The sequence below is a fragment of the Rhynchophorus ferrugineus genome, unplaced genomic scaffold, assembly GCF_030347505.1.
Source record: "Rhynchophorus ferrugineus isolate W39M unplaced genomic scaffold, kcgeb_rfMv2 rfM2, whole genome shotgun sequence".
In the NCBI taxonomy this organism is placed as follows: Eukaryota; Metazoa; Arthropoda; class Insecta; order Coleoptera; family Curculionidae; genus Rhynchophorus; species Rhynchophorus ferrugineus.
The window spans coordinates 38,278,121-38,303,923 of record NW_027472581.1 but is presented as its reverse complement, the minus strand read 5'-3'; the positions used below and the strand labels follow the sequence as shown (position 1 = coordinate 38,303,923).

The 25,803-nt window shown below is 29.1% G+C and overlaps 1 protein-coding gene across 3 annotated transcripts in view; it reads left to right on the top strand.

Moving 5' to 3' along the window:
- Positions 1 to 244: 244 nt before the first annotated feature.
- Positions 245 to 25,803, top strand: part of dtn (transmembrane protein 132C dtn) — a 419,781-nt gene continuing 394,222 nt past the window's right edge. For 2 of the 3 annotated variants that reach the window (XM_076397493.1, XM_076397491.1), the window contains exon 1: positions 356 to 552. In XM_076397493.1, the coding sequence (XP_076253608.1) occupies positions 498 to 552 (55 nt within the window). In that variant the 5' untranslated portion in view covers positions 356 to 497. Of the gene's footprint in view, positions 553 to 25,803 lie in introns of all 3 variants that reach the window. The other variant, XM_076397494.1, reaches the window with a different exon arrangement.

Genomic DNA, 25,803 nt, shown 5'->3' with positions numbered 1-25,803 from the left:
CATTTTTTTACATAGGGCCCCCGGTCCGTGTCAAGAAAACAGAAAAGGCGAAAGAAAAGGAACCAGGAAAAGGGCTAAATAAGGGCTCACCTTGTACCGCGCCGGCGACGATCCAAGAATCCGCCCCTGGCGCGGGGCGAGGCGAGAGGGAATCGGTTCTCGGCGCAAGGCATCGAGGGCCCGGTCAATACTCCAGTCAACCCGCGCTGTGAGCCACGAAACTGGCTGAAAGCTAACTTTGAGAGAGATTCATCCGCCGCATCGCACTGTCGTCACGACCTGCTCTCTCTCGATCCCAGAGTGCCGTGGTTAAACGATATAACCGATGCGTTTTGAACTCTGAGAGAAAAAAATCCTATCAGTCGTCGCTCGTGTCAATTTTCGCCGTTTGTCACCGAGACAGTTATGTTATTGGATTAGAACTTGTGCGTTTTCTGGGTCGAAATGGACTTGGGACTGTGCTAAATTGGATTTCTCTTTAAAAAAATCGTCGAATTATGAAGAAACCCAACTTACCAGCTACCGTTTGGATTTGTTTTATTTTATTTTCCGGTAAGTCTATAACATTCCGCCTCATCTCGGCCGATTCTCACTCGATACAAACAAAAATACACCATCGTCTAACCTCACTTTTCTGTCACGGAATGCTCTATGCCTTTGCTACATGATTTCTGTATGTTATCGGTTTCGTTACGACTAGCGACGTGAAAAAGCGACAAAAAATCGGTCGCAATATGCAGGTGCAAGTAATACGACGTTCCGAGGGATATCAGATCGCGAAAATCACATAAAAACTCGACGTAAAGTCCCTTTTTTTATAACATGCACAGCGGTGAAGACGTAGTGGAACCTGTTTATTTAATTTTCATGGAAATATGAAATCCATCTGGAATGTCTAAATTATCTGTCATTGCGGCGTATTTTAATTAGGCGATTAATAAAACCAATTAAGCCAATGTATACACAGATTAAGGGTTAATTTATTCAATTTTAGACCAAGATTTATCACTATTTTAATTCATATTTTACAGGTTAAAAAATAGTAAAGCAAATCAAGTAAATATACAATTTTTATATATGTTCCTAGTTTTGTAATATTATTTTATCTGTATTATCTTCGAACTGATCCTAATATATATTGTAATACTAGAATTTTATTCCATTAAACTCTTTGTTAAAAGTCAAATGCAAAAATTGCTATTACATAATTCTCATTATCTCTAATTTCCTTTCTTTATCGTATTTGTTTTTTCTTCAATATTAAACCCTGCGATATTATAATTAATTTCCCTTATTCACCCACATTCATATTTCAAGTTCTGATAAATTTATAAAAACTCTTCTAAAATAATCAAAAGATTTTTTTTGCCAATTGTAAATACTGAAAAGTTTTACTATGGACGTGTTAAACAGTATTTAATTTTTGACCTACCATATTTTTACGTTTATTATTTTTCAGTAGTTATACATAATTGGTAGGTCTGTTTGCTTTAATCTCAGTATTCTTTATAATATTTTTTTAATATTAAACCCTACGATATTATAATTATATTCTCTTATCTACCCACATATCTGTTTTAAGTTCTGATAAATTTATAAAAACCGTTCTAAGATAATGAAAAGATTGGGTTTTTCGATTCTGGTATAATTATGTAATAAAAATATTAGAGCTAATGCTTTCAATCGGCTTGTAAATATTACCAAATTTTACTATGTACGTGTTAAACAGTAATTAATTTTTTACCTAGTTATTACGTTTTTTTCCAGTTGTTATATATTATGTTAATTCTAGAGTTAATTGGTAGGTCAAGTAATGTTTGCTTTTAATCTCAGTGTATCATCACTGCCTGGCATAAATCTTCAGATTTATGGAGTTCAATATAGAATTGTATAAATCAATTACCAGTAAAATTTATTTTTGTAAGTTTTATGAGCTTTGGAAAATCTGTTAATTAACGCCGGGCGTCATGTATGATATAAGATAAAAATATTCTGCGAAATAAATTCCTTAATACCTGAAATTTAATATTGTATCTCCACTAATTCTTAATTAAATTTTTATTACTATAAGAGGATTTAATAGCATCTCTCAATTTCTTATTAATTTTCATTATACCGTGTAACACCAGACCAAATTAGTTTAAATCTCCTTAATTCAAGTTCAGTCTGATGTGAAATTCTAACCCGTAAAGGTTTATAATCATGTCCCATTTGGAATTAGTATCAAAGAAATGGAGATTACAACTTTTCTTTTTGTATTACGAAGGCGGCTGTAGCTTTTTAAAATATGACTAATATCCGGTTTTTGAGGTATTCTATAATTTTAACATGAATTACTCCAACTATGTTAAAACAAAATTTTAACTGTATGTTTTCAGTTTCAAATATTTTAATTTTTTTCGTAAAAATTGCTCTAGTAACATTTCAAATTGTTTAAATAATCATTACTACTTGCTTAAACTTTTATCTGTATTATATAATAGATGGTATTTTTATAGTATAATAGATATTTAATAGATATTATAATTTTTTAGAAATTAAAAACTAAATTTTACTTATCTGCCTTACTTACTTAACTGTTAAACATTTAGTTATCTTTCTGACGATAGATTCTACAATAAAAGAATTGAATATCGTCATAAAGCTGAATATGTAGTGTAGGTAGGTTAATGTAGTTGAACAGAACAAATGGAAATTCGTTTTCCGACAGTGTGGTATATGGTGTAGACGACTGATATCCTACCAATGTCATTCTAATTTGTCATTAAAATTCTTACTAAAAGCAATTACCATTTTGACATGTTTGACAATTTTGTTTTGACAATTTTGAATGATTTTATATATCAAGACACCCCACGTATTACATGTTCAAGTTCCTACTTGCTATATTTCCATATAATCGAGTTTGTTGGAAGCTCTAATAAGCAAGGAGGATGACTTTCTTCAATAAAATTAAGGGGATATCCAAATCCTGATGACAAAATTATTTTACGATTTTAACGCCTTATAATGAGAACTATAATATATTTATAAATTAGGACTATGAATATTGACTAAATTGTGAACCTTAATTTTATTGGAAGACCTAAAAGAAACACTAATATGAATTATAAAAATACTATATAATATATAAGTAGTTATTATTGTTAAGTAGTTACTGCTAAATAAACAAATAATATATATGTTATTTTTAATAAATATTAGTAAACTCTTAAAACCATAATACAAAACTCAAAAATATAATTGAAAAAGTGTCTATACTTTGATTTGCAGAACTAATTTAAACCAAATTCCTTAGAACCTAATTTATTGTCACTTGCCAATATTCCTATTTTTAAACTACATTCAAATAGCACAGCAACGCAAATGAAATGAACGCAAGTGGAATATTTTGTAAAAAATATTTTATTTCATTAAAATTACCCTTCTGGTTATCTAAACTGCTTTTTTTAAAATATCATCTTAAAAACCACGTTATAAGTTTTTTTTATAAGAAGGTTTTTAAATTACCTCAACCTTTAATATTTCAACTTTACTCGTAATGGATTAAATCTAAACATTGTTTATTACATTTTTAGAACACCACGGGTAGGTTCAAGGTAAACCACCTGCATTATTGTCGAGTTAAAAAATGGTAGTTCTAAGATAAAATATTAATCATTAAATAGAAATATTAACTTAATTCAGTTAATTTTACTGAATAAAAAAGTATGTTTATTATATTCATATGAGGTATCATTGGTAAATTAAAATAATTTAAGTTCTATTTTCATAGTTTTCCTATTTATATATAAATAATTGTTAAGAAATAATTATCTTACATTTTATTTTTTTCTTGTCGAGGTCCCTTCTCAATACCTGTCTTTATTGCGTCTTTCTATGACATAAAAAACCCAAAAGCTACCAGAATGTGCAGGTGGAATTACTATTGTTGTGTTTTATAAATCTATTGTGAGTTATTTATACAGGTTTATATTTTAAAACTTCTTAAAAGAAACAAAGAGAGCCAAAAGAGAGTTTTATAATACCTTATTAGTTACGAAATAATGAACAATTTACTAATTACTTCGACTTTATTCTCCTAATGTCTTTCCTAAAAATTGGTGCATTGTTAAAATATGACATATTTCTGTTGGTATTTTTGACACATTACTATTGCATATCGAAAGATTCTCACATTCTTGTAGATTTTCCTGAAATGTATTGGTTTTCTATCTATTTTCATATAATTTGATATACAAGGTCAACACATTCTAAGTTCGTTATCATCATTCGGTACGTCTAGAAATGTTTTTCATTCAATCACTTCAGACACTTCGGAGTAATAATAATCAATAATAGCGAATAGCATTCATATAAGGTTGAAATAAGCTTGAAACTATAATGTTTAATATAATTTTATAAGGTGACAGTCCTTATTTTGAATTAATTAAGTAGTAATTAAAATGCTAAAATCGATTAATAACATGGTTTTAGATACAATACTTGTACTAAAACTGTTTCTTAGATTTTAACGATATCCCTAATGTATTGTTTAGTATTGTTCATGGAAACACACGTACCAAGGATAAAATTTACAAAAAAAGAATGTACGCTGAACCACTGTTAATTAGCATTTGGGAGTAATTCTCGACAAAAAGTGAATATAACGCCATTTATTTTTAATATTCTCTTCTAAGTTGTACGTAATGAGAATTGTAATTAATACTAGCAAAATGAAGATTGCTGTAATTAAGTTTCTTTTTTTAAAATAATAACAAAGCTCACATTGAAATTACTATTAAAATTAAGTAAAATATACTTACAGATTTTAAAATTATTACTTTTTATTGGTTTATCTATTTATGGATAATGATTATTATGTGAAATATAATAAAAGAATATTTTAGATATATGAATTGAATATTGAACATGTAATATTGTGAAAATTGCAGGGTTATCATTAAAACTTAATTTACCTACACACATTTACAAGAAGCCTCTAGACAGCTCATTACGTTACCACACAAAATGGTAACATGTAAGTTTGCATTTAAATAATTAAAACATTTAAAGAAAAGCCTTTTACGTTTTGAATGAATGGAAGTATAAAGCAATCAATTTTTTAATTATTGTAATGCCTGATTGTTAGTTTGATGGTTCTATGGAATTTTTTCAGAAACTTGTTATTGTTTTAAAAACACTTAACATAAAAATATATATGAAGAGTGTGGTAGAATAACATGATATATTGTTTTTTGAGTGGTTCAAAGTTAATGAAGCACAGGGCATAAAATAACATTAGTGGAAAGTGTCCTAAATATGCCGATATGGTTTAGTCAGTTAATGTTGTTTTAGTCATATGTTGGGATATTGTAACTTGGCCACCGTATTCGTCGGAATTAGACCGTCTTGAAGACTATTATTATTCACCGATATGTCACAATATGTTGGCAAACATTTGGCAGAATCAGACAACAATGGAATGTTGTTGTAATTAAAATTAAATATCACAACTACACTTTTATGGTTTTTTGATATTAATTAATTTTTACTAACAAAAACAATGCATATTTCCATTTGTTACTTACAGTCACTTGTTATTTTTAATACATAATTTCCAGATTAAAAGGCAACAGTTGCATATAACATATTTAGATATATCGTTAATTGTGCAGATTAATTAAGTCTGTCAATAGTGTCGGATAATATTTTTCTGAATAATTTAATGGACTGTAGCAATTGTTCTTGAGAGCTTGAGTGTTTGAGAGCTTAATAATAATTTCTAGTTCTACTTTATATATCGCTGGGTTCGTGTAGAAATGAAATGAATATTCATTTTATTACACCAACCCATATATGATCTTCTACAATATTGATCGTGAAAATATACATATATCAAATCATCAATTTAATAATTTATTCATAGCATATTTTTACGTTTTAGTGATATTTAAAATTAAGGAAATATTTATGATCATATCAATGTTAAATTTTATAAACTTTGTTTAATATTTTATGTTACATATAGACCAAATAAACTCTGTTTTCTTATATAAATATTGTTATCGGATAAAATTACTTTGATAACATATTATATTACAAATACGTATTGCAGTAGGTTTATATGGTAATTTGTTTATTTATTGTAAACGATTTATCAGTAGGCAATCTGGAATATTGTCGGACAAATTTAAAGCCATTATAAAACCAGGTAATTTTGTTTTAGGTATGTGCATAATGTTGAACTCGTTAAATAGAACCACCGATATATCCCGGTGATTTAATTAATCAGCTATAAATCATGATTACTCATTAACCGCTGACTTAAACCCGGTATTTATTAGCTGATCGGATTTTTATCTTCAATTCATTAAACTCTCCTAACAAAATATTTATGTTCATTTTAAAAGGTTTTAAACGAAAATAGAACCTCATATAATTGTATTTATAGAAAGTATGAGTTTGATTTTCTGCATAAGATTATTTATGCTGTGACATTTTGAACATAATTTTACATGAACATTATGTGGGGGGTTTTTATCTGTGTTGAATTGCTTATAGTGAGCAGTAAAAACCAAATAAAACACTGAATAATCTTACAGCGATATTACAGTTTATGACTCACATAATAATTTTCAATCGTATTCCAGTTTCTTGTAATACGTGGTTTTATTTCTATTGTATTGCCATGTTTATTTTATATGAAAGCAGTATTTGTTTCTTCGTGCTGATTTATTGTTATTTAAAATTTTTATTGTGTAAATTTGGTATTTCGGCTACCACAAGATATAATAAATTTAATAGATATAGAAACAAGTTTCTTTTTTTCTTGTAATATTAAGTTTTGGTTTGAAAAAAATAGATTAGTGTTTTTAAGTGTTTTTTTTGATCGGATGAGCGGCATGAAAATATTGTCTCTTTTCAGGCAGTTATTGAGAAAATACCGTGTTGTACGGAACAAGTGATAATACTACGGTAGGGTGGGATCCCTTTAAGCCTCCCTTTGTAGGTTTTTATGGAATTGTTGAATGCTCTTGTATTGATAATTGGCATAAATTAATTTTAAAATTGTTTATTAAATTGAATCCGAATTTGGTTACTCCTATTTTATTTGTACAGAGTAAAACGTGGATGAATTGATATGATATATCACTGTATAACAATGTTAATAAATACATTGCATGCTTAGTACTAGTAGGTCGAAATTCGACCACAATTTATTAAGTCTCTTTTCTGCCATAACAGAGTAAATGGAATATTTTAAAAATGATACATTACTAAAACTTGTTTTCACAATATTTTCAACGTAAGATCATAATTGTATTTGATATATAACATTAATTAAAATAATAAATGTCTGTATTGTGTTAAAGCATATTAAAATAACTATCTTAAGAACTAACACTCAGTAACTTTTTTAAATTACAGTTAATTAAATCTTAAATTATATGAATTTTCAATAATCAACAAAGTATTTATGAGTTTAAATTAGACCACTGAATATTATAACAAAGTAAGATTATTTTTAAAATTGTAACAACTTCAGAGCATCACATATAAGTATACATGATCTTTCTCTACTTTTATGTTATAAACATAAATACGCAACAATTAATAAAGTAATATATGTTTCACAATCAAGTAATTTATTTTTTACAATTTAGAAATGTATTTCATAGGAATGTATTTAGAATCATTAAATGTATTTAATGTATTAAACGTATTAGACTTTTCAAAACTTAGGGTCTAAATAATAAATATAATTTATACAAAGTTCATTAATTGTTAAACACCTTAACATTTACCGATGTTTTAAAATGTTTACAAAGTTACTGTTAATAATTCATAATTTCTTCTATTTGTCCTATGTGTTCCATCAATGCAAATTATGTAGTTAGTTTACATATTTTCATTATTTCATTTAATCATATAATATTTATTGTTTATGCCATGCTGTTTAAAACATTTACTTTCTTTAACTAAATTTATAAAATCAAATTGCATTATTAATGCTTATTTATTCCATTCTTCGATTTTGCCCTTGCAGATAGCTCATCTTTAATTTGCCTTCTATGGCTCTCGTTTATCTGTCGTTTTCTACATTGTCTTATGTCCCACGTGGGAGCTAACAACTCACCGACAAACGAGGAATTAAAATTCTCTGAAGCTATTTTAAAATTGTTAATATTCTTTGCAAAATTCATTTTAACTTTTGATGCTCAAATCAATATATTTATTACCTGCAATATTCGGTTGGTGCTTTGTTTGTGTGGATGAAATTTTCGCATTATCGGTTTTCTCTCACAGCTGTATGAACCTTCCGTTAAAGCAAAGTATTTGTTGTCTTAAATAAAACTGGTTATATTTTATCACACTCCCTATTCGTTTAAATATCATTAATAAAATCAATTTAAAAATCAATATGATTTTAATAATTAATAATTAATATATTGATTAAATTAAATCAATTAAAATCAATATGTTTTGATTCAAAATTGCCTGCCGGTATTTTGCGGTACAATTTTGCCAGCTTTTGATTTTAAAATTTACGCGCTCGTAGTTGAACCAACTTCAACAGAAACGACGAATTATCAACCGATAAGAGTTGGAGCTGGTAGTGCATTGGAAAACCTCAAATTTCAAAGGCACTTACAACCATACATTACTAATATAATCAGATATTTTATTATATTTGTTTGTTTGGTGTTTTCTCCTGTGGTGTAATAGTTAGAATGTTAAGTTCGCACGCGGAGGTCACTGGTTCGATTCTCAACAGAGCAGCGACATTCTCTTTTCTAGTTTGGTTGGAATATTTTTCAAATCACCTAGACTAGGTAGTGGGCCCCAGTATTTGAAACATTCCTTATTTTCAATCATTATTTCTTTATTCTTATTTTTCCTCATACATTTGCTTGGGCTATCCATCGAATACTTAATAAAATACCTGCGTAATTTATTGAGTAAATATCTAACTAAAAAAGTAAAAAACTAGAGCAACAAATTAAATTTGTTTTGTTCGTAATTTAATTTTGTGTATAGTCACAAAATTATATTATTATTATTGTATTGTTTGGGCTCGGCACCGACTTCAAAGTGAACAGCTAAAATGATATTGTAAATAGATAAATAGATTTAGGTAGCTATTAAGCTATATTGGGTGTATATTAGAATTTGTGTTGTAGTAGAATATAAAATATGTGTAGTAGACAGGTTAAATAAGGTTTTGTTTATTTTTATAAAGTTATTACAACGATTATTATGTACATATTTTGTATTAAATTGTTTTTTTTTGTGTTAAAAATCTAAGTTTGATTATTTTTTAATTTTATCTTTGACGTTCAATTTATGAGTGATTTATACCATATTTAGAAATTGTTCTTATTTATAATTATTGTGGCATGACGGCTGACAGTTTTCAAATATATAAGAGTCTCTTCAAGACGTGACATCTTTAGCATATTTATTTCTCGGCTAACTGTCTCTTATACACGTTTTACACCGCCTCATTCATACATAATATAATGGAGATAATATTTCGTGTTTTATCTTGATATATTTGGAAAGCTTAAGAAATCATAAAATTTTAAAGTAGCAGTTAAATAGCAATTAATATTCATAAGAGATAATTTCGGAAAAGGTTACTAAAAAACTTTAATCGAACGTTTTTGAACCTCACAGAAAAGCTATTCTTTAGGCTTTTTATAAAATTAAATAATTTGTGTAATGTGCTAAAAATAAATATTTTTAAAGTGTCACCTTGCACGTTACTAAAGGTTTTATTTTCTAATTATTTAATTATAGCACAATAATATTTGTATGGCTATTGTTAAGGCTTTTTTTAAATGTAGTTAATCTATTTTTAAAAATAGTATCCAGCATCTATATAATACAATAAGTTTTGTTACCATGAATACTAAATTTATGTTTTTTAAGATTTAATTGGTAATGCCCTTGATTGAAAATAATCATGCATATCAATATAATGTTCTGTATATAACTGATATATTGTTATATAATAACTACTCTGTTGTATTTTATTTACAAGGTTGTCTGTTGTTTTTGTACTTAATATCTAACAAGAAGATCAAAGTAGCTTTGCTGTTTTTTAGAATATTCTCTAGTGTTGTCTATGAAATTCGATATATTTTGTATGTGTTTTTCATTTTTGTATTTCGTTTTTCATATTTTATATGTGTATGTGTGTCGGGTTTCACTCTCGCCATTAATTTTCAAATGATGAATTAAAATGAAAGATATGTTAATAAAATACTGATGAGTTACTAAATGAACGCTTTTTGTGCACAATGTATCAATTGTTTTTCAGATTGAGGTAGATTTACAAGAATTGTGTAAATTGTTCCTATTATCGACCTTTTACGAACACTGGATGTTTAAATACATTATCAGACAAACATCTCCTTGTTGGGAAATGAATTTAACCTGCTAAATAAAACAAAAAATCTTTCAACAGATCTTGATGACTATAGATTTGTGTTGTATGAACTTATTTTTTACATTTGGATAGCGTTCAAGGATGGTTGAGCTGTTTTATTTTATCGTTTAAGTATTTGGCTAACTCCAACTCTATTTTTGATGCCTATGGTTGACCTAATCTGATTCTTACACAGGTTAAAGTAGACAGAAATTTTTCATAGTCAAAATTGTGGCCCTGAATGTATTCTGTAGAAATTGGTTTCAGTACTGGAAACAATGAATTTGTCCAAGTATTCTAGTACTATAGCTGACAAAGTATTATCTGTGAGTACTGTTATCAATAAGTCATTTCATTTTGATTTTGGTACTTCTCATGAGCTGCACTATAGAATCATAAAGAGAGTTAACTGATGTTCAATGTGGTCTGTTATGATTTATTTTAGCCGAGTTTAGTTGAGTGATAAATGTATTTGATAAAATTTAAATAAAAGTAAAATTTCAATTTTTGCTCAGCCCTTTTTTTAATCTTAACATTTTCGATAAAATATATGCTATATGGTGTACTTTCTGTGCAAAATAAAAACAGAGAGGTTTTTTTAATATGCTTAATTTTTAAGGAACATATTTACATTATATAATGTATAAAAATAAAGCCTTAAAAATAAATATAAAATGCATAAAACAAATGAAGGTAATACTTTCTGTTTTCATCTTTATATTCCGAGGAAATTTAAATAAAAGACAGGACGTAAAGTGGTCAAATATTTTGCTTGCTCTCAACTAGGCAATATAAATATCTATTCACACCACTATACCCTTTTATCATCTTCCGTTTTCCATCCGTCCCCGTGTCTCACGAGAGATTCGCTATCTTTGTCAAAGAAGGGTGTACGGTACGCATTACGATGCAAAATCCCTTCACTGACGACCTAACACACTTTGCATGTAGATGTGTTCCGCTAGCTGGAAAAAGCCCTGTCGGCGAATGTTTCCGTTCCCGCTTTTCCCTTCTCGGTGCCGAGTTGTTTGGCTGCTGTAAATTCGGTTTCCTTTGTGAAAAATCCGAAACAACTCTGAAACGATGGATTTTACAAGTTGTTTTGTCAGTTCGTTGTAATATTACGTGAAATATAGAGGCTCTGTGATGCACTGGGAGATGTGGTAAAAAATCTCAGTATTCATAGACTTAAAGTAACGTTACATTTATGGAAGTTATTTTAATTCAATGAAAAACGACTACTATAAAATATTTTTAAGAATAAAATTGAACCGACTTCAAAAAATTAAATAAGGAACATACCAAAAAGTAAAAAATAATCAAACTTAGATTTTTTACACAAAAAAAACATTTTAAAATAAAATATGTACATAATAATCGTTATAATAACTAAATATAAATAAACAAATATCTTATATAATCTGCAACATATTTTATATTCTACTATATACACACAATTTAGCTTAATACCTAATTATAGCTATTTATTTACAATATTATTTTAACTACTACCAACTGATCAGTTTGAAGTCGGTACGAGCAACAATTTAGATTTGTTTTATTCGTAATTTAATTTTTATCTATATGTCACAAAATTATATTATTATTTTTGTATTGCTTGGGGTTTTAGTTTTTAGTGTGTTCCTTATTTATTTTTTGAAGTCGGTTCAATTTTTTTCTTAAAAGTATTTTATTTTTCTCTTTTTAATGTTAGATATTTAACTGAATACATTACGCAGTTATTTATAAGTATAAGTATTACAGTAGGTAGGCCAAGTAAAGTTGCATTCCGTATGAGGAATAATATAAATAAAGAAACAATGGTAGAAAATAAGGAACACTTTAGTCCCAGGCATCCGCTACCTAGCCCATGTAACTTGACAAATGTTCTGACCAAAGTAGAACAAACAAAAAGTTGTTGTCCCCTCCGGGAATTGAACCCGCGACCTCCGCGTGTTAGCTGAATACTAACTAATGGTTAATGGTGTACTAATAGTGTGTATTACACATAGAACATATATAGAATAGAATCAGCAGAAGCCTGAAATATGTCTATGGCTTCTCATATGATATGGTTAGTGCTTAAAAAGCAAACTGAATGGATTTTGCACTGAACAACTTCCGATTTTCGGTCACATCAGCTCAACAATAATATTATACACAAATATCTGATTGTTATAGATAAAAATACTTGAAAACATTTTACGTACTTTTGAAATTTGAGGAATTCCCTCGATTTCACCGGACACTCGGAACTGCACTCTTTCTAATAAAAAAAAACAATTTTGAAAATTGGTCCACAATTGACAATCAATGATCATACATTAGAAAAAATATGCAGTCGAGCATAGAACATCTTCCTTTTTCGAAGTCGGTTAAAAAGTAATTGATTTTTGTTCGCAATTATAGCTAAGCTATAGCTAAAACAGCATAAGCTGCTGTGTTTAACAAGTTGGTTACCAATAAAGACGTTTGAGAGGCAGTGAATCCTATTAATAATTATGAACAATACAAGTAAAGTACTTATATTATATTTATGTTATCGAAATATTAACCTGTTTTTATATAGCTTGAAAATATTCTCCATTTTTCCTATGCGGAATTGCCAAGTGCTGTCAGAAAGATAAGAAAAAGTAAATGGCTAGTGATGAATAATTAATAATTATAGAGACTGTTCTTAAATACAAAAGTTAAATGCTTCAAAATTGCTTCATGTTTCTTAGACATAGTTTATAATTACAATACAATTTTATGTACAATTAATACAATTAAAGAAGATGTTTTTATAATTATATAACATTTACCATTTATACAGTTATTTCCGCCTTTTTCAAATCACACTGTTCTCATTTTGAGCCGAGAGGTCGGTTTTTCTTATTCCTTGATTAAATTTATTAAAATATGTCATTTGTTATGTTGGTTTTTATGCTGAGTGACTATTGGTGAGTACTATACATAATTTATAAATATAAGACAACTATTCATGTTTTGAAAACTAATAATGATATTGACATTTACCCTTTTTTATTTTTTTGAAAATTATCTATGTCAAGAATATTTAAAGAAATAGTGTATCTATCTATCTATCTATATTTTCACCTTTGTGTACGTAAGTTGACAGTAGTGTACAATGTTGATAAAACAAATTTAGTTGCGGTTGCTTGTTCAGTGATGAAAGCTATGAACCTTGGACAAATCATTTGTTGTGTCAGAAAACTTGACTCTTTGCAAAAACTGGTCATGTGATTGACATTTTTAAATTCACTCAATTTGAAGCACTAGTCGATTATAATATTAAAATATTGTATGATAATTTATTCGAAAAAAAGTTTGTCTCTGTATTCCACACAATTTGAAATAAATCTCAAATTCATTCTCCTTTTGATTTGAGTAAATAAATGCCCAAGAAAAAATATGAAAAACAAAGATATAGCTAATTCTATAGAAATGTTTGATTACTAAAATAATAAGATATTATGCATCAGTAAAATAAAATATACCATTAGAAATATGACACTGATATCTGTGTTTTTTTTATTATTACAGCAAATGTTTAATAAATCTTTCTGTTATCAGACTAAACGAGACGGTGAGGTCTGTGCTAGCTTGAAAGTTAACGTACTAAAAATAAAGCAGCGGACGAGTAAGAGGCAAGTTGTGTTCCAATGGTCTTAAAAGACAAACATTTCGTGCAAAATTAGCGGTATTAATGTTAGAAAGGGCCATTAATTACAATTTGTCCAAAGCGGAAAATCTAATTTACTTTAGCCTCATTTAAAGAAACAGTTTTGGATTACATGTAAGCAGCATTAAGCAGCAGGAAAAATACTAGCCTGCAGGATCTTAATACTTCTTAGAGAGAGTTTCTTATCTACTTACTTGAGGTTGTTTAAAAGGTGTATCTTTTATCTAAAATATGATAATAACTAATGTATGATAATTACTATGTATTATTTATTTATACTAGGGTTTTCAATAAGTTTTATTTGACAAGAAAAATGAATTTGTATGATTTTAAATATGTATATATTATTAGTCAAGTAATGTTTCTGTATTTCTATATACTTTTTCCACTGTTTTGCATGTAGTTTATGGATTCTATCCCTGAGACAATTCTGTGACTGTTATTGCTGTTTCGATGAAATTGTTTTGAGGTATAAAAACAACCTTATCAGATCTGCTCGGATCCATATCAGATCTGCTGAACAGAGTAGCTGCGATAATAATTCGCACTTTAATTTAGTGTTTAATTAATGTTCTCTATGTTTTTTTTGAACTGGGCAAGATGACTTTCATGGATTTAAATAATTAAAGTTATGAATACTTTGTGTTTGTGCTACACATTCTTAAAATATGATAAGAATTTCATTGCTGTATGATATTCATTTGTACTATTATGTATGAGTGATATATTGTAACATTGTATATATGAATGGTAGTTGCGCCATTTTTTATTAAACGAGAAAAGTTGTTTAATAACATTAAGTTTTATTTATATAAAGTCTATTAGTATTGATTTATATATAGTTTTTGGTATTATAATTAAGTACGATAGGTAATATTTATAGGAAATTATTTAGAACTGAAAATTGTAAAGGCGGCGTACTGGACTAGTCTGCTATCTGATGTACACTTCTGACATTCCAGTAGCAGATAACATCAAATTAACTAAAAGAATTAGAGAGTCTCAAAAAACGCATAAAGGTGTTTGAAGTTAAAAGCCAGAGCTTTCATTTTTAGATAATTAGAATTAATATTGAAGCGGTTAGTAAATAATTGAATACAGTACAGGTATAATAAAACAAGTACAAGATATTTAAAAATTAGATTTGATCGAGCGTAATTGTTTTTTAGTCCGTTTGATTAAAATTTTTGATAATGAATTAAAATCGTTTCGTAATCCTTATCATTAGATATATCATTAGCTACAATTTTTATTACTACGATAACAGATTTTCATTAAATTTTAAAAAATCAAATTATTCTTACATTTTTCAAAACGTTATTTTTTATATGTTGTATGTATCATGTCGCTGAGTTAATATAATCGTATATTATCTTTGTCAGTTATATTTTCTATTGAAAACTATATATTAACAAGAGAAAACATGACTTGTTATACATTCTTGTATTTACATTATTTAAATCATAAAGGACATACGTTAGGCCATTTTTAAAATCACTTCTTTATATATTCCGAACAGAGACTTATAGATCCGGTGAGAGTGTAAAGAAAAATATATTTTGGGCTATTTCAAATTACAATTTTGGATGTGTATATTGTTGTGCCATAGTTCGGTTTCGTTTTTGGGCTAATGGTGTTAACTTCTTTAATACTATAACTTTTTTCATTCATGTCTTACATTAAAGGTAGGATTATATTATAATTGAAATTTTAAGCTGTAATATAGAATCTTAAATAAATCTGCATATGAAGTTTTAGTGGCACATTAAATAAAATTATTAAAACTCATTATGTATATTAAAATAATTTTTCTTAAATTTGAAAAGAATTTAAATTTTATTTTGAAAAGACCTGACTTGTGATTTATATTATTATTTTGGATAATGACATGCATTAGAACTAGCATATCAATAACATTTTATATCTTTGGTTCATTACCTGTTATTAACATTAATCATTTATATAAAGATTCCTATGACTTAGTATTAATGTGGGATGGCTTTACCTTATTATTTATATATTATATATTATTTTAACGATAATATACTTGCCATTTTTTATGTATTAAATAAGATCGCCATAATAATTATTTGATTTATAAACTTTTTTATAATGTTTATTGTATAAGTTTCCCTTCTTTATTCTGTATCAGAGTGATTAAAGTATATAAAGCACTAAAACCTGCTGAATCATATAGGAGGTGTTAACTTTCATCAGACCCCACTTGTATATTAAATTAAAAAGGCTTTAATGTATTTTACAGGTATTATAGTATGAAATTAGATTATTTGTGAGCAAGATATTGAGAATTTTGGTACATAACTTATTTGGAAATTTAATAATTATATATGGCTCCATATTAATATTCCTTGAGAATGAATAAAATTGAAATAATGACATAAAATTCACCCGTAATTGTAATTAATAATAAACATTAAATAAAATTATACAATAAATGCAATAATTTTGCTCTCAGCTTATATAAAAATATGTGAAATTATTTAATATATGCACCTTTTATAACATTCAAGTGTATACACGTTTTCTGTATGCATTTTATCTATTTGCTTGATTTTATGCTAATGTTTATAATTATTTATATTTACTAAAATAATACAGGTATTAAATATTTAAAGCCACCATATTCATTTTTAATACATCATCTATATTTACATTTATATATGAAGAATTAAATGCCACCGCAACGTTTACGCTACGCAGATAGAAAGACAAATTGTCGTCTCCTTAAAAACATTTTAAAAATCTTTGGTCTAAAACAAACATCAAGAATTATAATAAAGATGTACATTTAAAGACATGTTAATAATATTGACGTAGTACAAAAGAATAAAAACTAAGTAGTACTATAAATTTTCTCATATTCATTTTTTTCATTACAAAACTACTCAAACAAAACTTATATTACAATAGTCTGCGAAAACTAAACGAAAGTATAAGCTGTGCTAAGGACACTGGAAACTTTTACTTTTCTTAACTTAAGCTTTCTCAGTTTTATTAGTGCAAATGTTTCGTTCTCAATCACTAAAATAGGTAAACTATTAAACTACTAATTTTAATTTAGACAAACTCTTTTTCGCCACTTACACGTTATTGCTCTTAAAACACATTAAACCATTTATAGATATACCAGATGTCCAGTTTGGATTTCGAAATCGCCACTCAACAATCGACCATGTGTATAGAGTAACAGCGGTTGTTGAAAAGGCATTCGAAGAAAAATACTGCCCTGCTAGATTCTTGGATATCTCACAATATTTTTACCGTATATGGATTTGGGATTAATCCTCAAAATGTCGCTCATTTTGCTACCGCGAAACTACTGTCGACTGCTGGAATCATATCTTTTTGAAAGACAATTTAGAATCTCGCATAAAAGGGCATTCTCAACACTTAAACCTATTCCAGCTCGAATTCCACATGGTGTCTTGGGACCTCTTTATATCTATACCATATCTGCTCTATACTTGTGAGATCCCAACAACAAATGAAAAAGTATTTGGAACATTTGCTGACGACTTAGTAATCATGGCAAAATATATATCTCTACCTAAGGCTGTAGAAAAAGTACAAGTAGCAATCAACAAGAAGACTAAGAAATACAGCTAGATCTAATCCATCTGTCCATTTTCTTAATTTTGTGTTGTGGCAAAATGACAAAAACCTAATTATAACACTTGACTTGGATGCCCGATTCCTTAAGCAGAATGAGCTAAATACCTCGACATCCATATATCGATGGTGGGTTAAATTGGAAACATCATGTTAGACAAAAAGCAGCAACTGTACTGGTTAGTCCGAAAATACCCTCAACTTGACCTAAAACCAAAGTGGTTGGTTTATCAGTCAATCATAAACTCAATTTGAACTTATGGGGTGCAAATTTGGGGTTGCACTAAAACATCAAACTAACTAGTAATCTAACGCACCTAAAATAAAGTTTTACGATTAATTATCAATGTTTATCGCTATCTAACCAACGACGAAGGGCTGCACGATGACCTGGATATCAAATGGATATACGATATATCGTACTAAGCATATCTTAGTAATTAGTAATTAGCACATTAAGTAATTTTAAAAAAATTACACGTCATTGGTATAGTTAATATTGTTAAAACAACATATAAGGTTTATTTCTCTTACATAAAAATCATTTATTTCTAATCAGAAAACCTATGTTACTTTTTTGTCATTCCAATTTATTAATTATTTTTCATTATGCTCTTAAATTAACAAAATAAACTACCAGAACATCTATTTTTATGGTAATTTAATAAATATATATCAACAAATAAATATTTAGGTGTAACACTATTGCCGGCGACGAAACGTAATTGACATTGTTAGGTATCAAGCCAATATTCACCGAGTGATAAGCTTCTATTCGGCCGCCGTGGTTACCATGGTTTCCGACTTGTTTACATTCCTAAACGCTTAAAGTACGAAGGAGCTGGGCGTAAGCCGCGTTGTAAACGGGTAAATCTAAACAATCCGTCAAGACGGAGCCGCTACGTTGGACTTTATGGCTGGTGAAAACAAAAAATAAAATATCTCACATAAAGTTAGCGGCAGCTGTACGTTTTGATACAGAAGTGATAAGAGATCGAACATTGGATAAGGCCGTCCTTACTATTAAAGTGCTTTATTTGTTTAACTTTACGCGGCTGTTTACAAATCACAATAGAATCAAGTGGTTTAAAAGCTTTAATTATAACCACGGGACCAAATAACTATTATTAAACGCGCTAAAGTATTTACTACGATAACATTTGTTTAGCGAGAAATAGCTAATTTACCTAAATATTATAAACGTTTTTAATAAAATCTTGAACTGATAAATTTCTGAAAAGCAATATTTTAAAAATTATTTGACTTGGTAGTTTAAAAATCTGTCCAGTGGGCAATAAGTATTATGATTTTATCTTATATACATAACATGTAGAAAATCACTTCATTAAGTGATCTGTGTAAAATTGTATCTTAATTAGTTTGTTTTATTCTAAATCTTTTTCTAAACGGTTCTAAAAGGTGTTAAACGTTTTAGTCTACTGAATAACTATCGAACATTAGCTGATTAGCAAGCACATTTAGTTCTAATAGTATAAACATTCCAAATCACCGTCTCATAGGTTTTAGAGACGTAGTACGGAGCATTGACAATGGCACGCAACACTTTGTTTTGGAACCGTTCTATAACCGCTACATTAGGGTTGCTGGCAGTATGACTAAATAAGCTCGAGTATGGATCCATATAGCAGTTATCTAATGCTAACTTGGATGTGCGCCCGATAAGCCAATGCATTTGATATAGGTTAAGTCCAAGTTTTTTTCGTTTAGCAAATATGTTCCTCTTCCAGGTTAGGTGTCGGTCTAGATGCATATTAAGATATTTAACGACCTAAGGCAAGTTCTTCTTGCCGTTGTTAGACCTTCGAGAGAAGCTACGATTGTTGTGCTAACTGTAGGATCTGATCAAGTACACTGCCTTTCGAAACCCCTTAATATATTGGATGTAATTGCGGTCATCGTTTTATAGTATCTATCAGTGCGGTAAGATTTTAGTAACTGAAAATGAAAATAATAATAAAATAGTAAATAATATAGTAAACAAAATTAATTTAACTTTCAACCCTGTGTGCCATACTTTATAAAAAGCCTTGAGATAAGAAATATTTATTTTGTTTTGTTGACAAGTCTATGCCCTTGTTCTATAGTCCCATGTTCCGAATTTTTTTTCTATTCTGTTCTTTAGCTTTTTTATATGTATTATTTATTATTATTTGGTAGTTAACTAATTGGCCGATAGGAGGAGATATCTTCTAGTGTTTTTCGTAGTTTGAGATTTATTGCTTTTTTGTACTTTCCAAATGCTACGAAAAAAAGGAATAAATTATTCGAAGTTTTTAATTAAATATAAATGTTAATAATTTTTCACCCCCAGATATTTCTTATAAATTTTTCTTGTAAATATTTCAAAATTACATATATTTATTAAAAATAATATTTGTGTCTTAATTGTACTTCTTTAGGGTCCATTCAAAAATATATACGTTTTAAAACATGTCAAACATGGAGCAAAAAACTTTTCCCATTTTCTTAGAAGCGAATTCATTTTAATGTAAGGAATTGGTGAAGTGTTGAATCTAGAGAAATAATCTAATCTAGTACACACTAAACCCGTAATCGTATGCATGTTTCTAATCTCTTCTGGATACAAGGAATTTAGGTCAGCGTTTTTTAAATTATTTTTAATTTTTATTAAATTATTGCTTTTTGAAGGGAAAAAATACAGTTGAAGCAAAAACTTGGCTTGATGTGGAGTTTCCGGACACTGCTCCAGGAAAATCAATTATCAAGGATTGGTATGCTAAGTTTAAATGTGGTGAAATGAGCACCGAAGACAGTGAACGCAGTGGACGCCCAAAATAGGTTATTACCGACGAAAATATTAAAAAAATCCACAAAATGATTTTGAATAACCGTAAATTGAAATTGAATGAAATAGCAGACACTTTAAAGATATCACCTGAACGTATACATCATATCATTCACGAATATATTACGGGTATGAGAAAGCTCTGTGCAAAGTGGGTGCCGCGCGAGCTCATTTTTGACTAAAGACAACGACGAGTTGATGATTCGGAGCAGTGTTTGAGGATTATCAAGCGTAATAAACCCGAGTTTTTGCGTCGATATGTGACAATGGATGAAACATGGCTTCATCCGAGTGGACCGCACACGATGAACCCGCTCCAAAGCGTGGGAAAACGCAACAGTCGGCTGGCATGTTCATGGCTTCTGTATTTTGGGATGCGCATGGAATAATTTTCATTGACTACCCTGGAAAAGGAAGGACTATCAACAGAGACTATTACATAGCGTTATTGGACCGTTTGAAGGACGAAATCGCCGAAAAACTACCGCATTTGGAGAAAAGGAAAGTGCTGGTTCACCAAGACGATCGCAAAAATCCATTATTTGGGATTCGAATTGTTTCCTCTACCACCGTATTCTCCAGATCTAGCCCCCAGCGACCATTTCCTGTTCTCAGGTATCAAAAGAATGCTCGCTGGGAAGAAATTTTCATCGAATGAAGAGGTGATCGCCGAAACTTAGGCGTGTATCACCCTTGAAGGGAATTATGTTGAATAAAAAAAAATTGCCAAAAAAATGTGTTTTACTATGGTAGGCCGGGGATTTAGGGGAAAATAGCTAGTCTGTTTAATATAAATTAGGTAAATGATGTGATTTAACTTCTTTAATGAAAAATCGCTAACACCCAATTTTGTATGAGAAATTATAACTAAAATATTGTCATTATTTAATATAAAATTTAAGCATAAACATTAATTTAGAAAATACTTTTGTGTTGTTTTTCCGCTCAGAGATCGTATGTTAATATACTCATATTATCTGTCAAGCAGGCAGGCGGTTATTTAGCATGGCAAGGGTTGTTATTTAACACTTGGTGAAAGTTATTATAGTTTCGAAATTTAGTGTTTTTTTAAATTTATTCGTCTCTAATGGCTTTACGAATTGTACGCATTTGGTCTTTAACTGTAACTCTATCAATTCTGGCTTGTACGCTTACATAATTAACTGTAATCTGTTCAAACTGGATAATGACTACGTACATCCCTTTGGGCGTTTCTTCAGGAAGGAGGTGTTATATCGCGCGATTGATACGGGCCTGGTTCTAGAAACATCGATTTGTTTATATCTGGTGGGGAGGTGGTCAAAAACTGTCTGCAAAAATCGTCTTACATACCTGATACATGAATGATACGTTATGCTGGTAAAAAATATATCGAGATTCTTTCATTCCAAATCTAATTTTCCACGCCAAACTGTTTTAATGACCGGGGAGGAGAACTTTGAAAACCGCTAGACTTTTAATATCGATATTTTAATTTGAAACTCAAAGTTCGGCATTCTTAGTACTTACCTTTAGAAAGCGATTCGTCTTCTAATGTGCTAATGTTGGCGTTAGCATGACCTAATTTTATGTGGGTGTTCGAAAACCTTGTTCTTTGCTAAGAAAAACAGGATTTTATTATTCGAAATACATTACAAATTCGTCTTATTATTCAATATAATCTCGCTGAATTTTGCTACAGCTGCTTTATTAGTATTTCTTCGTTTAAATATTTTCACTTTTTCTACACATGAGAGATCAGATGTTGAAAACATTCTTACATTAATTTGCTAAATTTCAGGTTGGGTTTAGTGCATGAGAGCTGTTTTGATGAAAAAAAAGGTCTTCCTTACATATCTCTATGAATATTCACCCCCAAGTGGTTTAAGATATTACAACAATAATCTGAATATATCTAAGATAATTACAATATTGCTTTTGCATTTCAACAAATCTGGCAAAACTTTAAACAATTCAATTCACCTATTGTCTGAGATTCAGAATTATCATAATATATTTAGGGAATAATAACACGTATAGAGTAATTTTTAGCTTTTTTAAAACGCAATAGATGCTGCTGAGAAAGATGTTTTCATTTTCCATTGTTAACAAATACGTTTACTCAAACTTCCGGTCAAAATATTGCTTATATCAAGTATCTAATACTTACAATATCTCTTTGCTAATTGAAAAATCTAGATGTATTTTGTCATCAAATACATATTTTTATATTTAAATAACATTCAGTTGTTATTCTTATTTTTATTATGTCTGAGAGCTAGCCTGTCAGTAAACTGAAACTGTTATGTTACCATTAACTCTAATCCAATCTATCAACCTGTCAATTCGCAATCAAAAATAATCTGCCACAAAGTCATCATGTGTTGCAAGTTGATAGATGGTAAACAGCTTAAAATATAACTCTGCTGATTATTCTCAACATCAATAGACAGTTTGACATACGAAGAGTGATGACCCATTCCCACATTGTCGTTTCCTCTTTTGAGGCTAAACGATCTCCCACACGACGTGCGCTTTTTTTGCTTCTTAAAGCTTTCGCTACTTTTTATAAATTCGGAAACTTTTTGATCCATAACGTTCCTGATATTCTCCGAAATATTCTCGATCTTTTCATTGTTGCGTATGATAATTCTGTATATGGTATTTTATTTTATGAATATCAAATAGCCTAGTAAAACGTGTGAGTGTGGCAGTGATAAAGTAAATCTAGAAGTGTATTTGTTATTTATATCTCGGTAAACATTCAAAATCGATAGAAAGATTACAAAGGCCTCGACAGGTTTACTGATTTACAGTTTAGGGCATATAGAAGATGTGCTTCTTTCAATTTACTTACGGATAAGGTGGGAAAGTACTCATGTAAAAAGGAAGCGCTTAACGTTTTATTTACCCTTGACAAACAGAAAATTCGAAATCGATTTTCTTTTATCGCTCTGTATTTACGTCAGAGATAATAAGTATAAAACTTTTAATAAGCAAAATTTCTCTTAATGAATAAAATGTGGCAATATGAATAAATTCGACAAGTGACTGTTTTTATAGTTTTAGCTCCATTTTTTGGTATACATTTTGTTAGAAGTTCAAATGTAACAATTAAGGTTTTGCCTGCAACTAAAACATCACAAATCCGGAAAAAGCTGAGTTTCTCGCTAATTTACTCGAGAACCAAATGAACCACAGCAGTATAAACAAGTTCCCAACGATGTTTAATGTTACGTCCTCAGCTGACAGCCTTTATAAGAGCGCAGTGCTCTCACTCTGCACGAACTCGTAAACTGTATGTATTAATCCTGTACTCGCCTTGCTTGTGTATTAATCCATATACAACTGAACAGTAGCAATAAATTATTTTTTGAATGAAGATTATACTAAACATATCTCATGTGAGAAAATTGCTGATTAAATAATTAACGTTAATTAGCCTATACAAAATCAAATCAAAAGTCAAAAATTTCATAAATCTGTTACATTCGCGTTAATTTATTTAAAGAACTATATTATTCAGAAAGCTGAGATAAATTTCCAAGTCTATTAATAGGATTAGAGATTATAGTTATTTTAATGCAGCTAAAATGTTTCCGCATATGATTTATGGAATAAGTAATGAGAACACTCATTAGTCATTCGAACGTTTGTGGTACAAACAGATACATATAATTTGCATATTAGTTGCATATTAAATATCTGAAAACAATTATTCCGACCAGGGAGCCTATACAATTAAAATCATTTGTTATTCATTTTAAGCGCTTAATTATTTATATTTATAGAAATAATATATTATAGCTAATTTCCTGTAGAATAATATATTTTGTTTTTTTAGATACATGATTCACATACATTAGATTTTGAATCGATGTTTGAGTGAAAGTGGTAATGGATGTTGTTTTAATAATTATGTTGATTAAATTATAAATAATTCTTTTTCTGAATACTCCTATATATTCAAAAGCTTAGTATATTACTGATTATTTGGTGTTTGCATATATTCTGATAATTTTTTAACTTTAAAAAGGCATTTGTTGAGAAAAATCGGTAAAGTATATATTAGTCTGAAAATTTTTCTTTATTTAGTGGTAATCAGAGCTATGATTGTTTTCTTTTCATTTAAAATAAAAATGACGTCACAATTTCAGAAAATACATTTTGTTGTCACTTTTAATTAATTTATTTTCGTGTAAAATCCGACAAGGAAAATGAGCCCAGTCACGCCAGTAACCAGGCTGGGTAAGACCGGATGTCTGCTGGGATGATTTCTAAAGTTGGTCACTTGCCAGTCGGTAGGCTTAATGCCGAGGACCGTGCTTCGGAGCCCACGTTAAAGTGTAAGTCCAGTTCAGATAAACCCATAGTTGGTAAAAGGAGATTTTAAAATATATTTTAAAAAAATATTCTAGATATATACCTAGTTTTTAAGCTATTGTAAAAAATTGTAGTTGGCAATCATCTAAACCTCAATTTTTAAATGTAATTTGTGGAACCCTTTTAATTCCAATTTTATCTATCGTTATAGTAACGGCGAGAACTTTCCGAGATATAAAATATTTGTAGCGGATATACTGATAAACCGATAAAATAGCTAAATAATCGGTATCGTAAAAAATTAGATTTGGTCTTATGGACTGATAAGTTTGGGGTAGATGTGGGACAATGGTACCGTGATTGATTTGGCGTGAATTTAGGGCATCAATAACCCCTAGTTTTAGGGAGGATTACAATAGATAGTGGTTTAGTGATATGGGCTTTATCGAAATTGGCTATAATAGGGCGTTTAATGAACAAAGGTTTTAAATTTGTTTTGATAGACGTTAGTAGTTTCCTTCCTATACGTTTATGCTTGCAATAATCTGATCGTCTTTTGAAGGGAACGAAAAAAATTGGGAGAATATATCATTCTTAGACATTTAATTAAGAAGTTTAATCTTAATTGAGTTCAATTTTCAAGATAAATCGTATTAGTGGGGTTTTCTTTAATTGTTTGACATAAACTATGTTACATTAATCAACAAGAAATATCTTTTAGTTCTTTTGGTTTATTGCCACCGTGGTAAATATTTCACAAAAAATATTAATTTATTTCTATAATAATTAATTTTGCGGTTTGATAATTCAGTGGCTTTTTGAGTGACATATAAGCGTTTAATTTCTCAACAGAATCTCGTTTTCCTTCCAAAATAATAATTTTTCTCAAAGCTCACAATATAGACATTTGTTTCATTGACGACTTCTTGTTTCGACACAAATGTC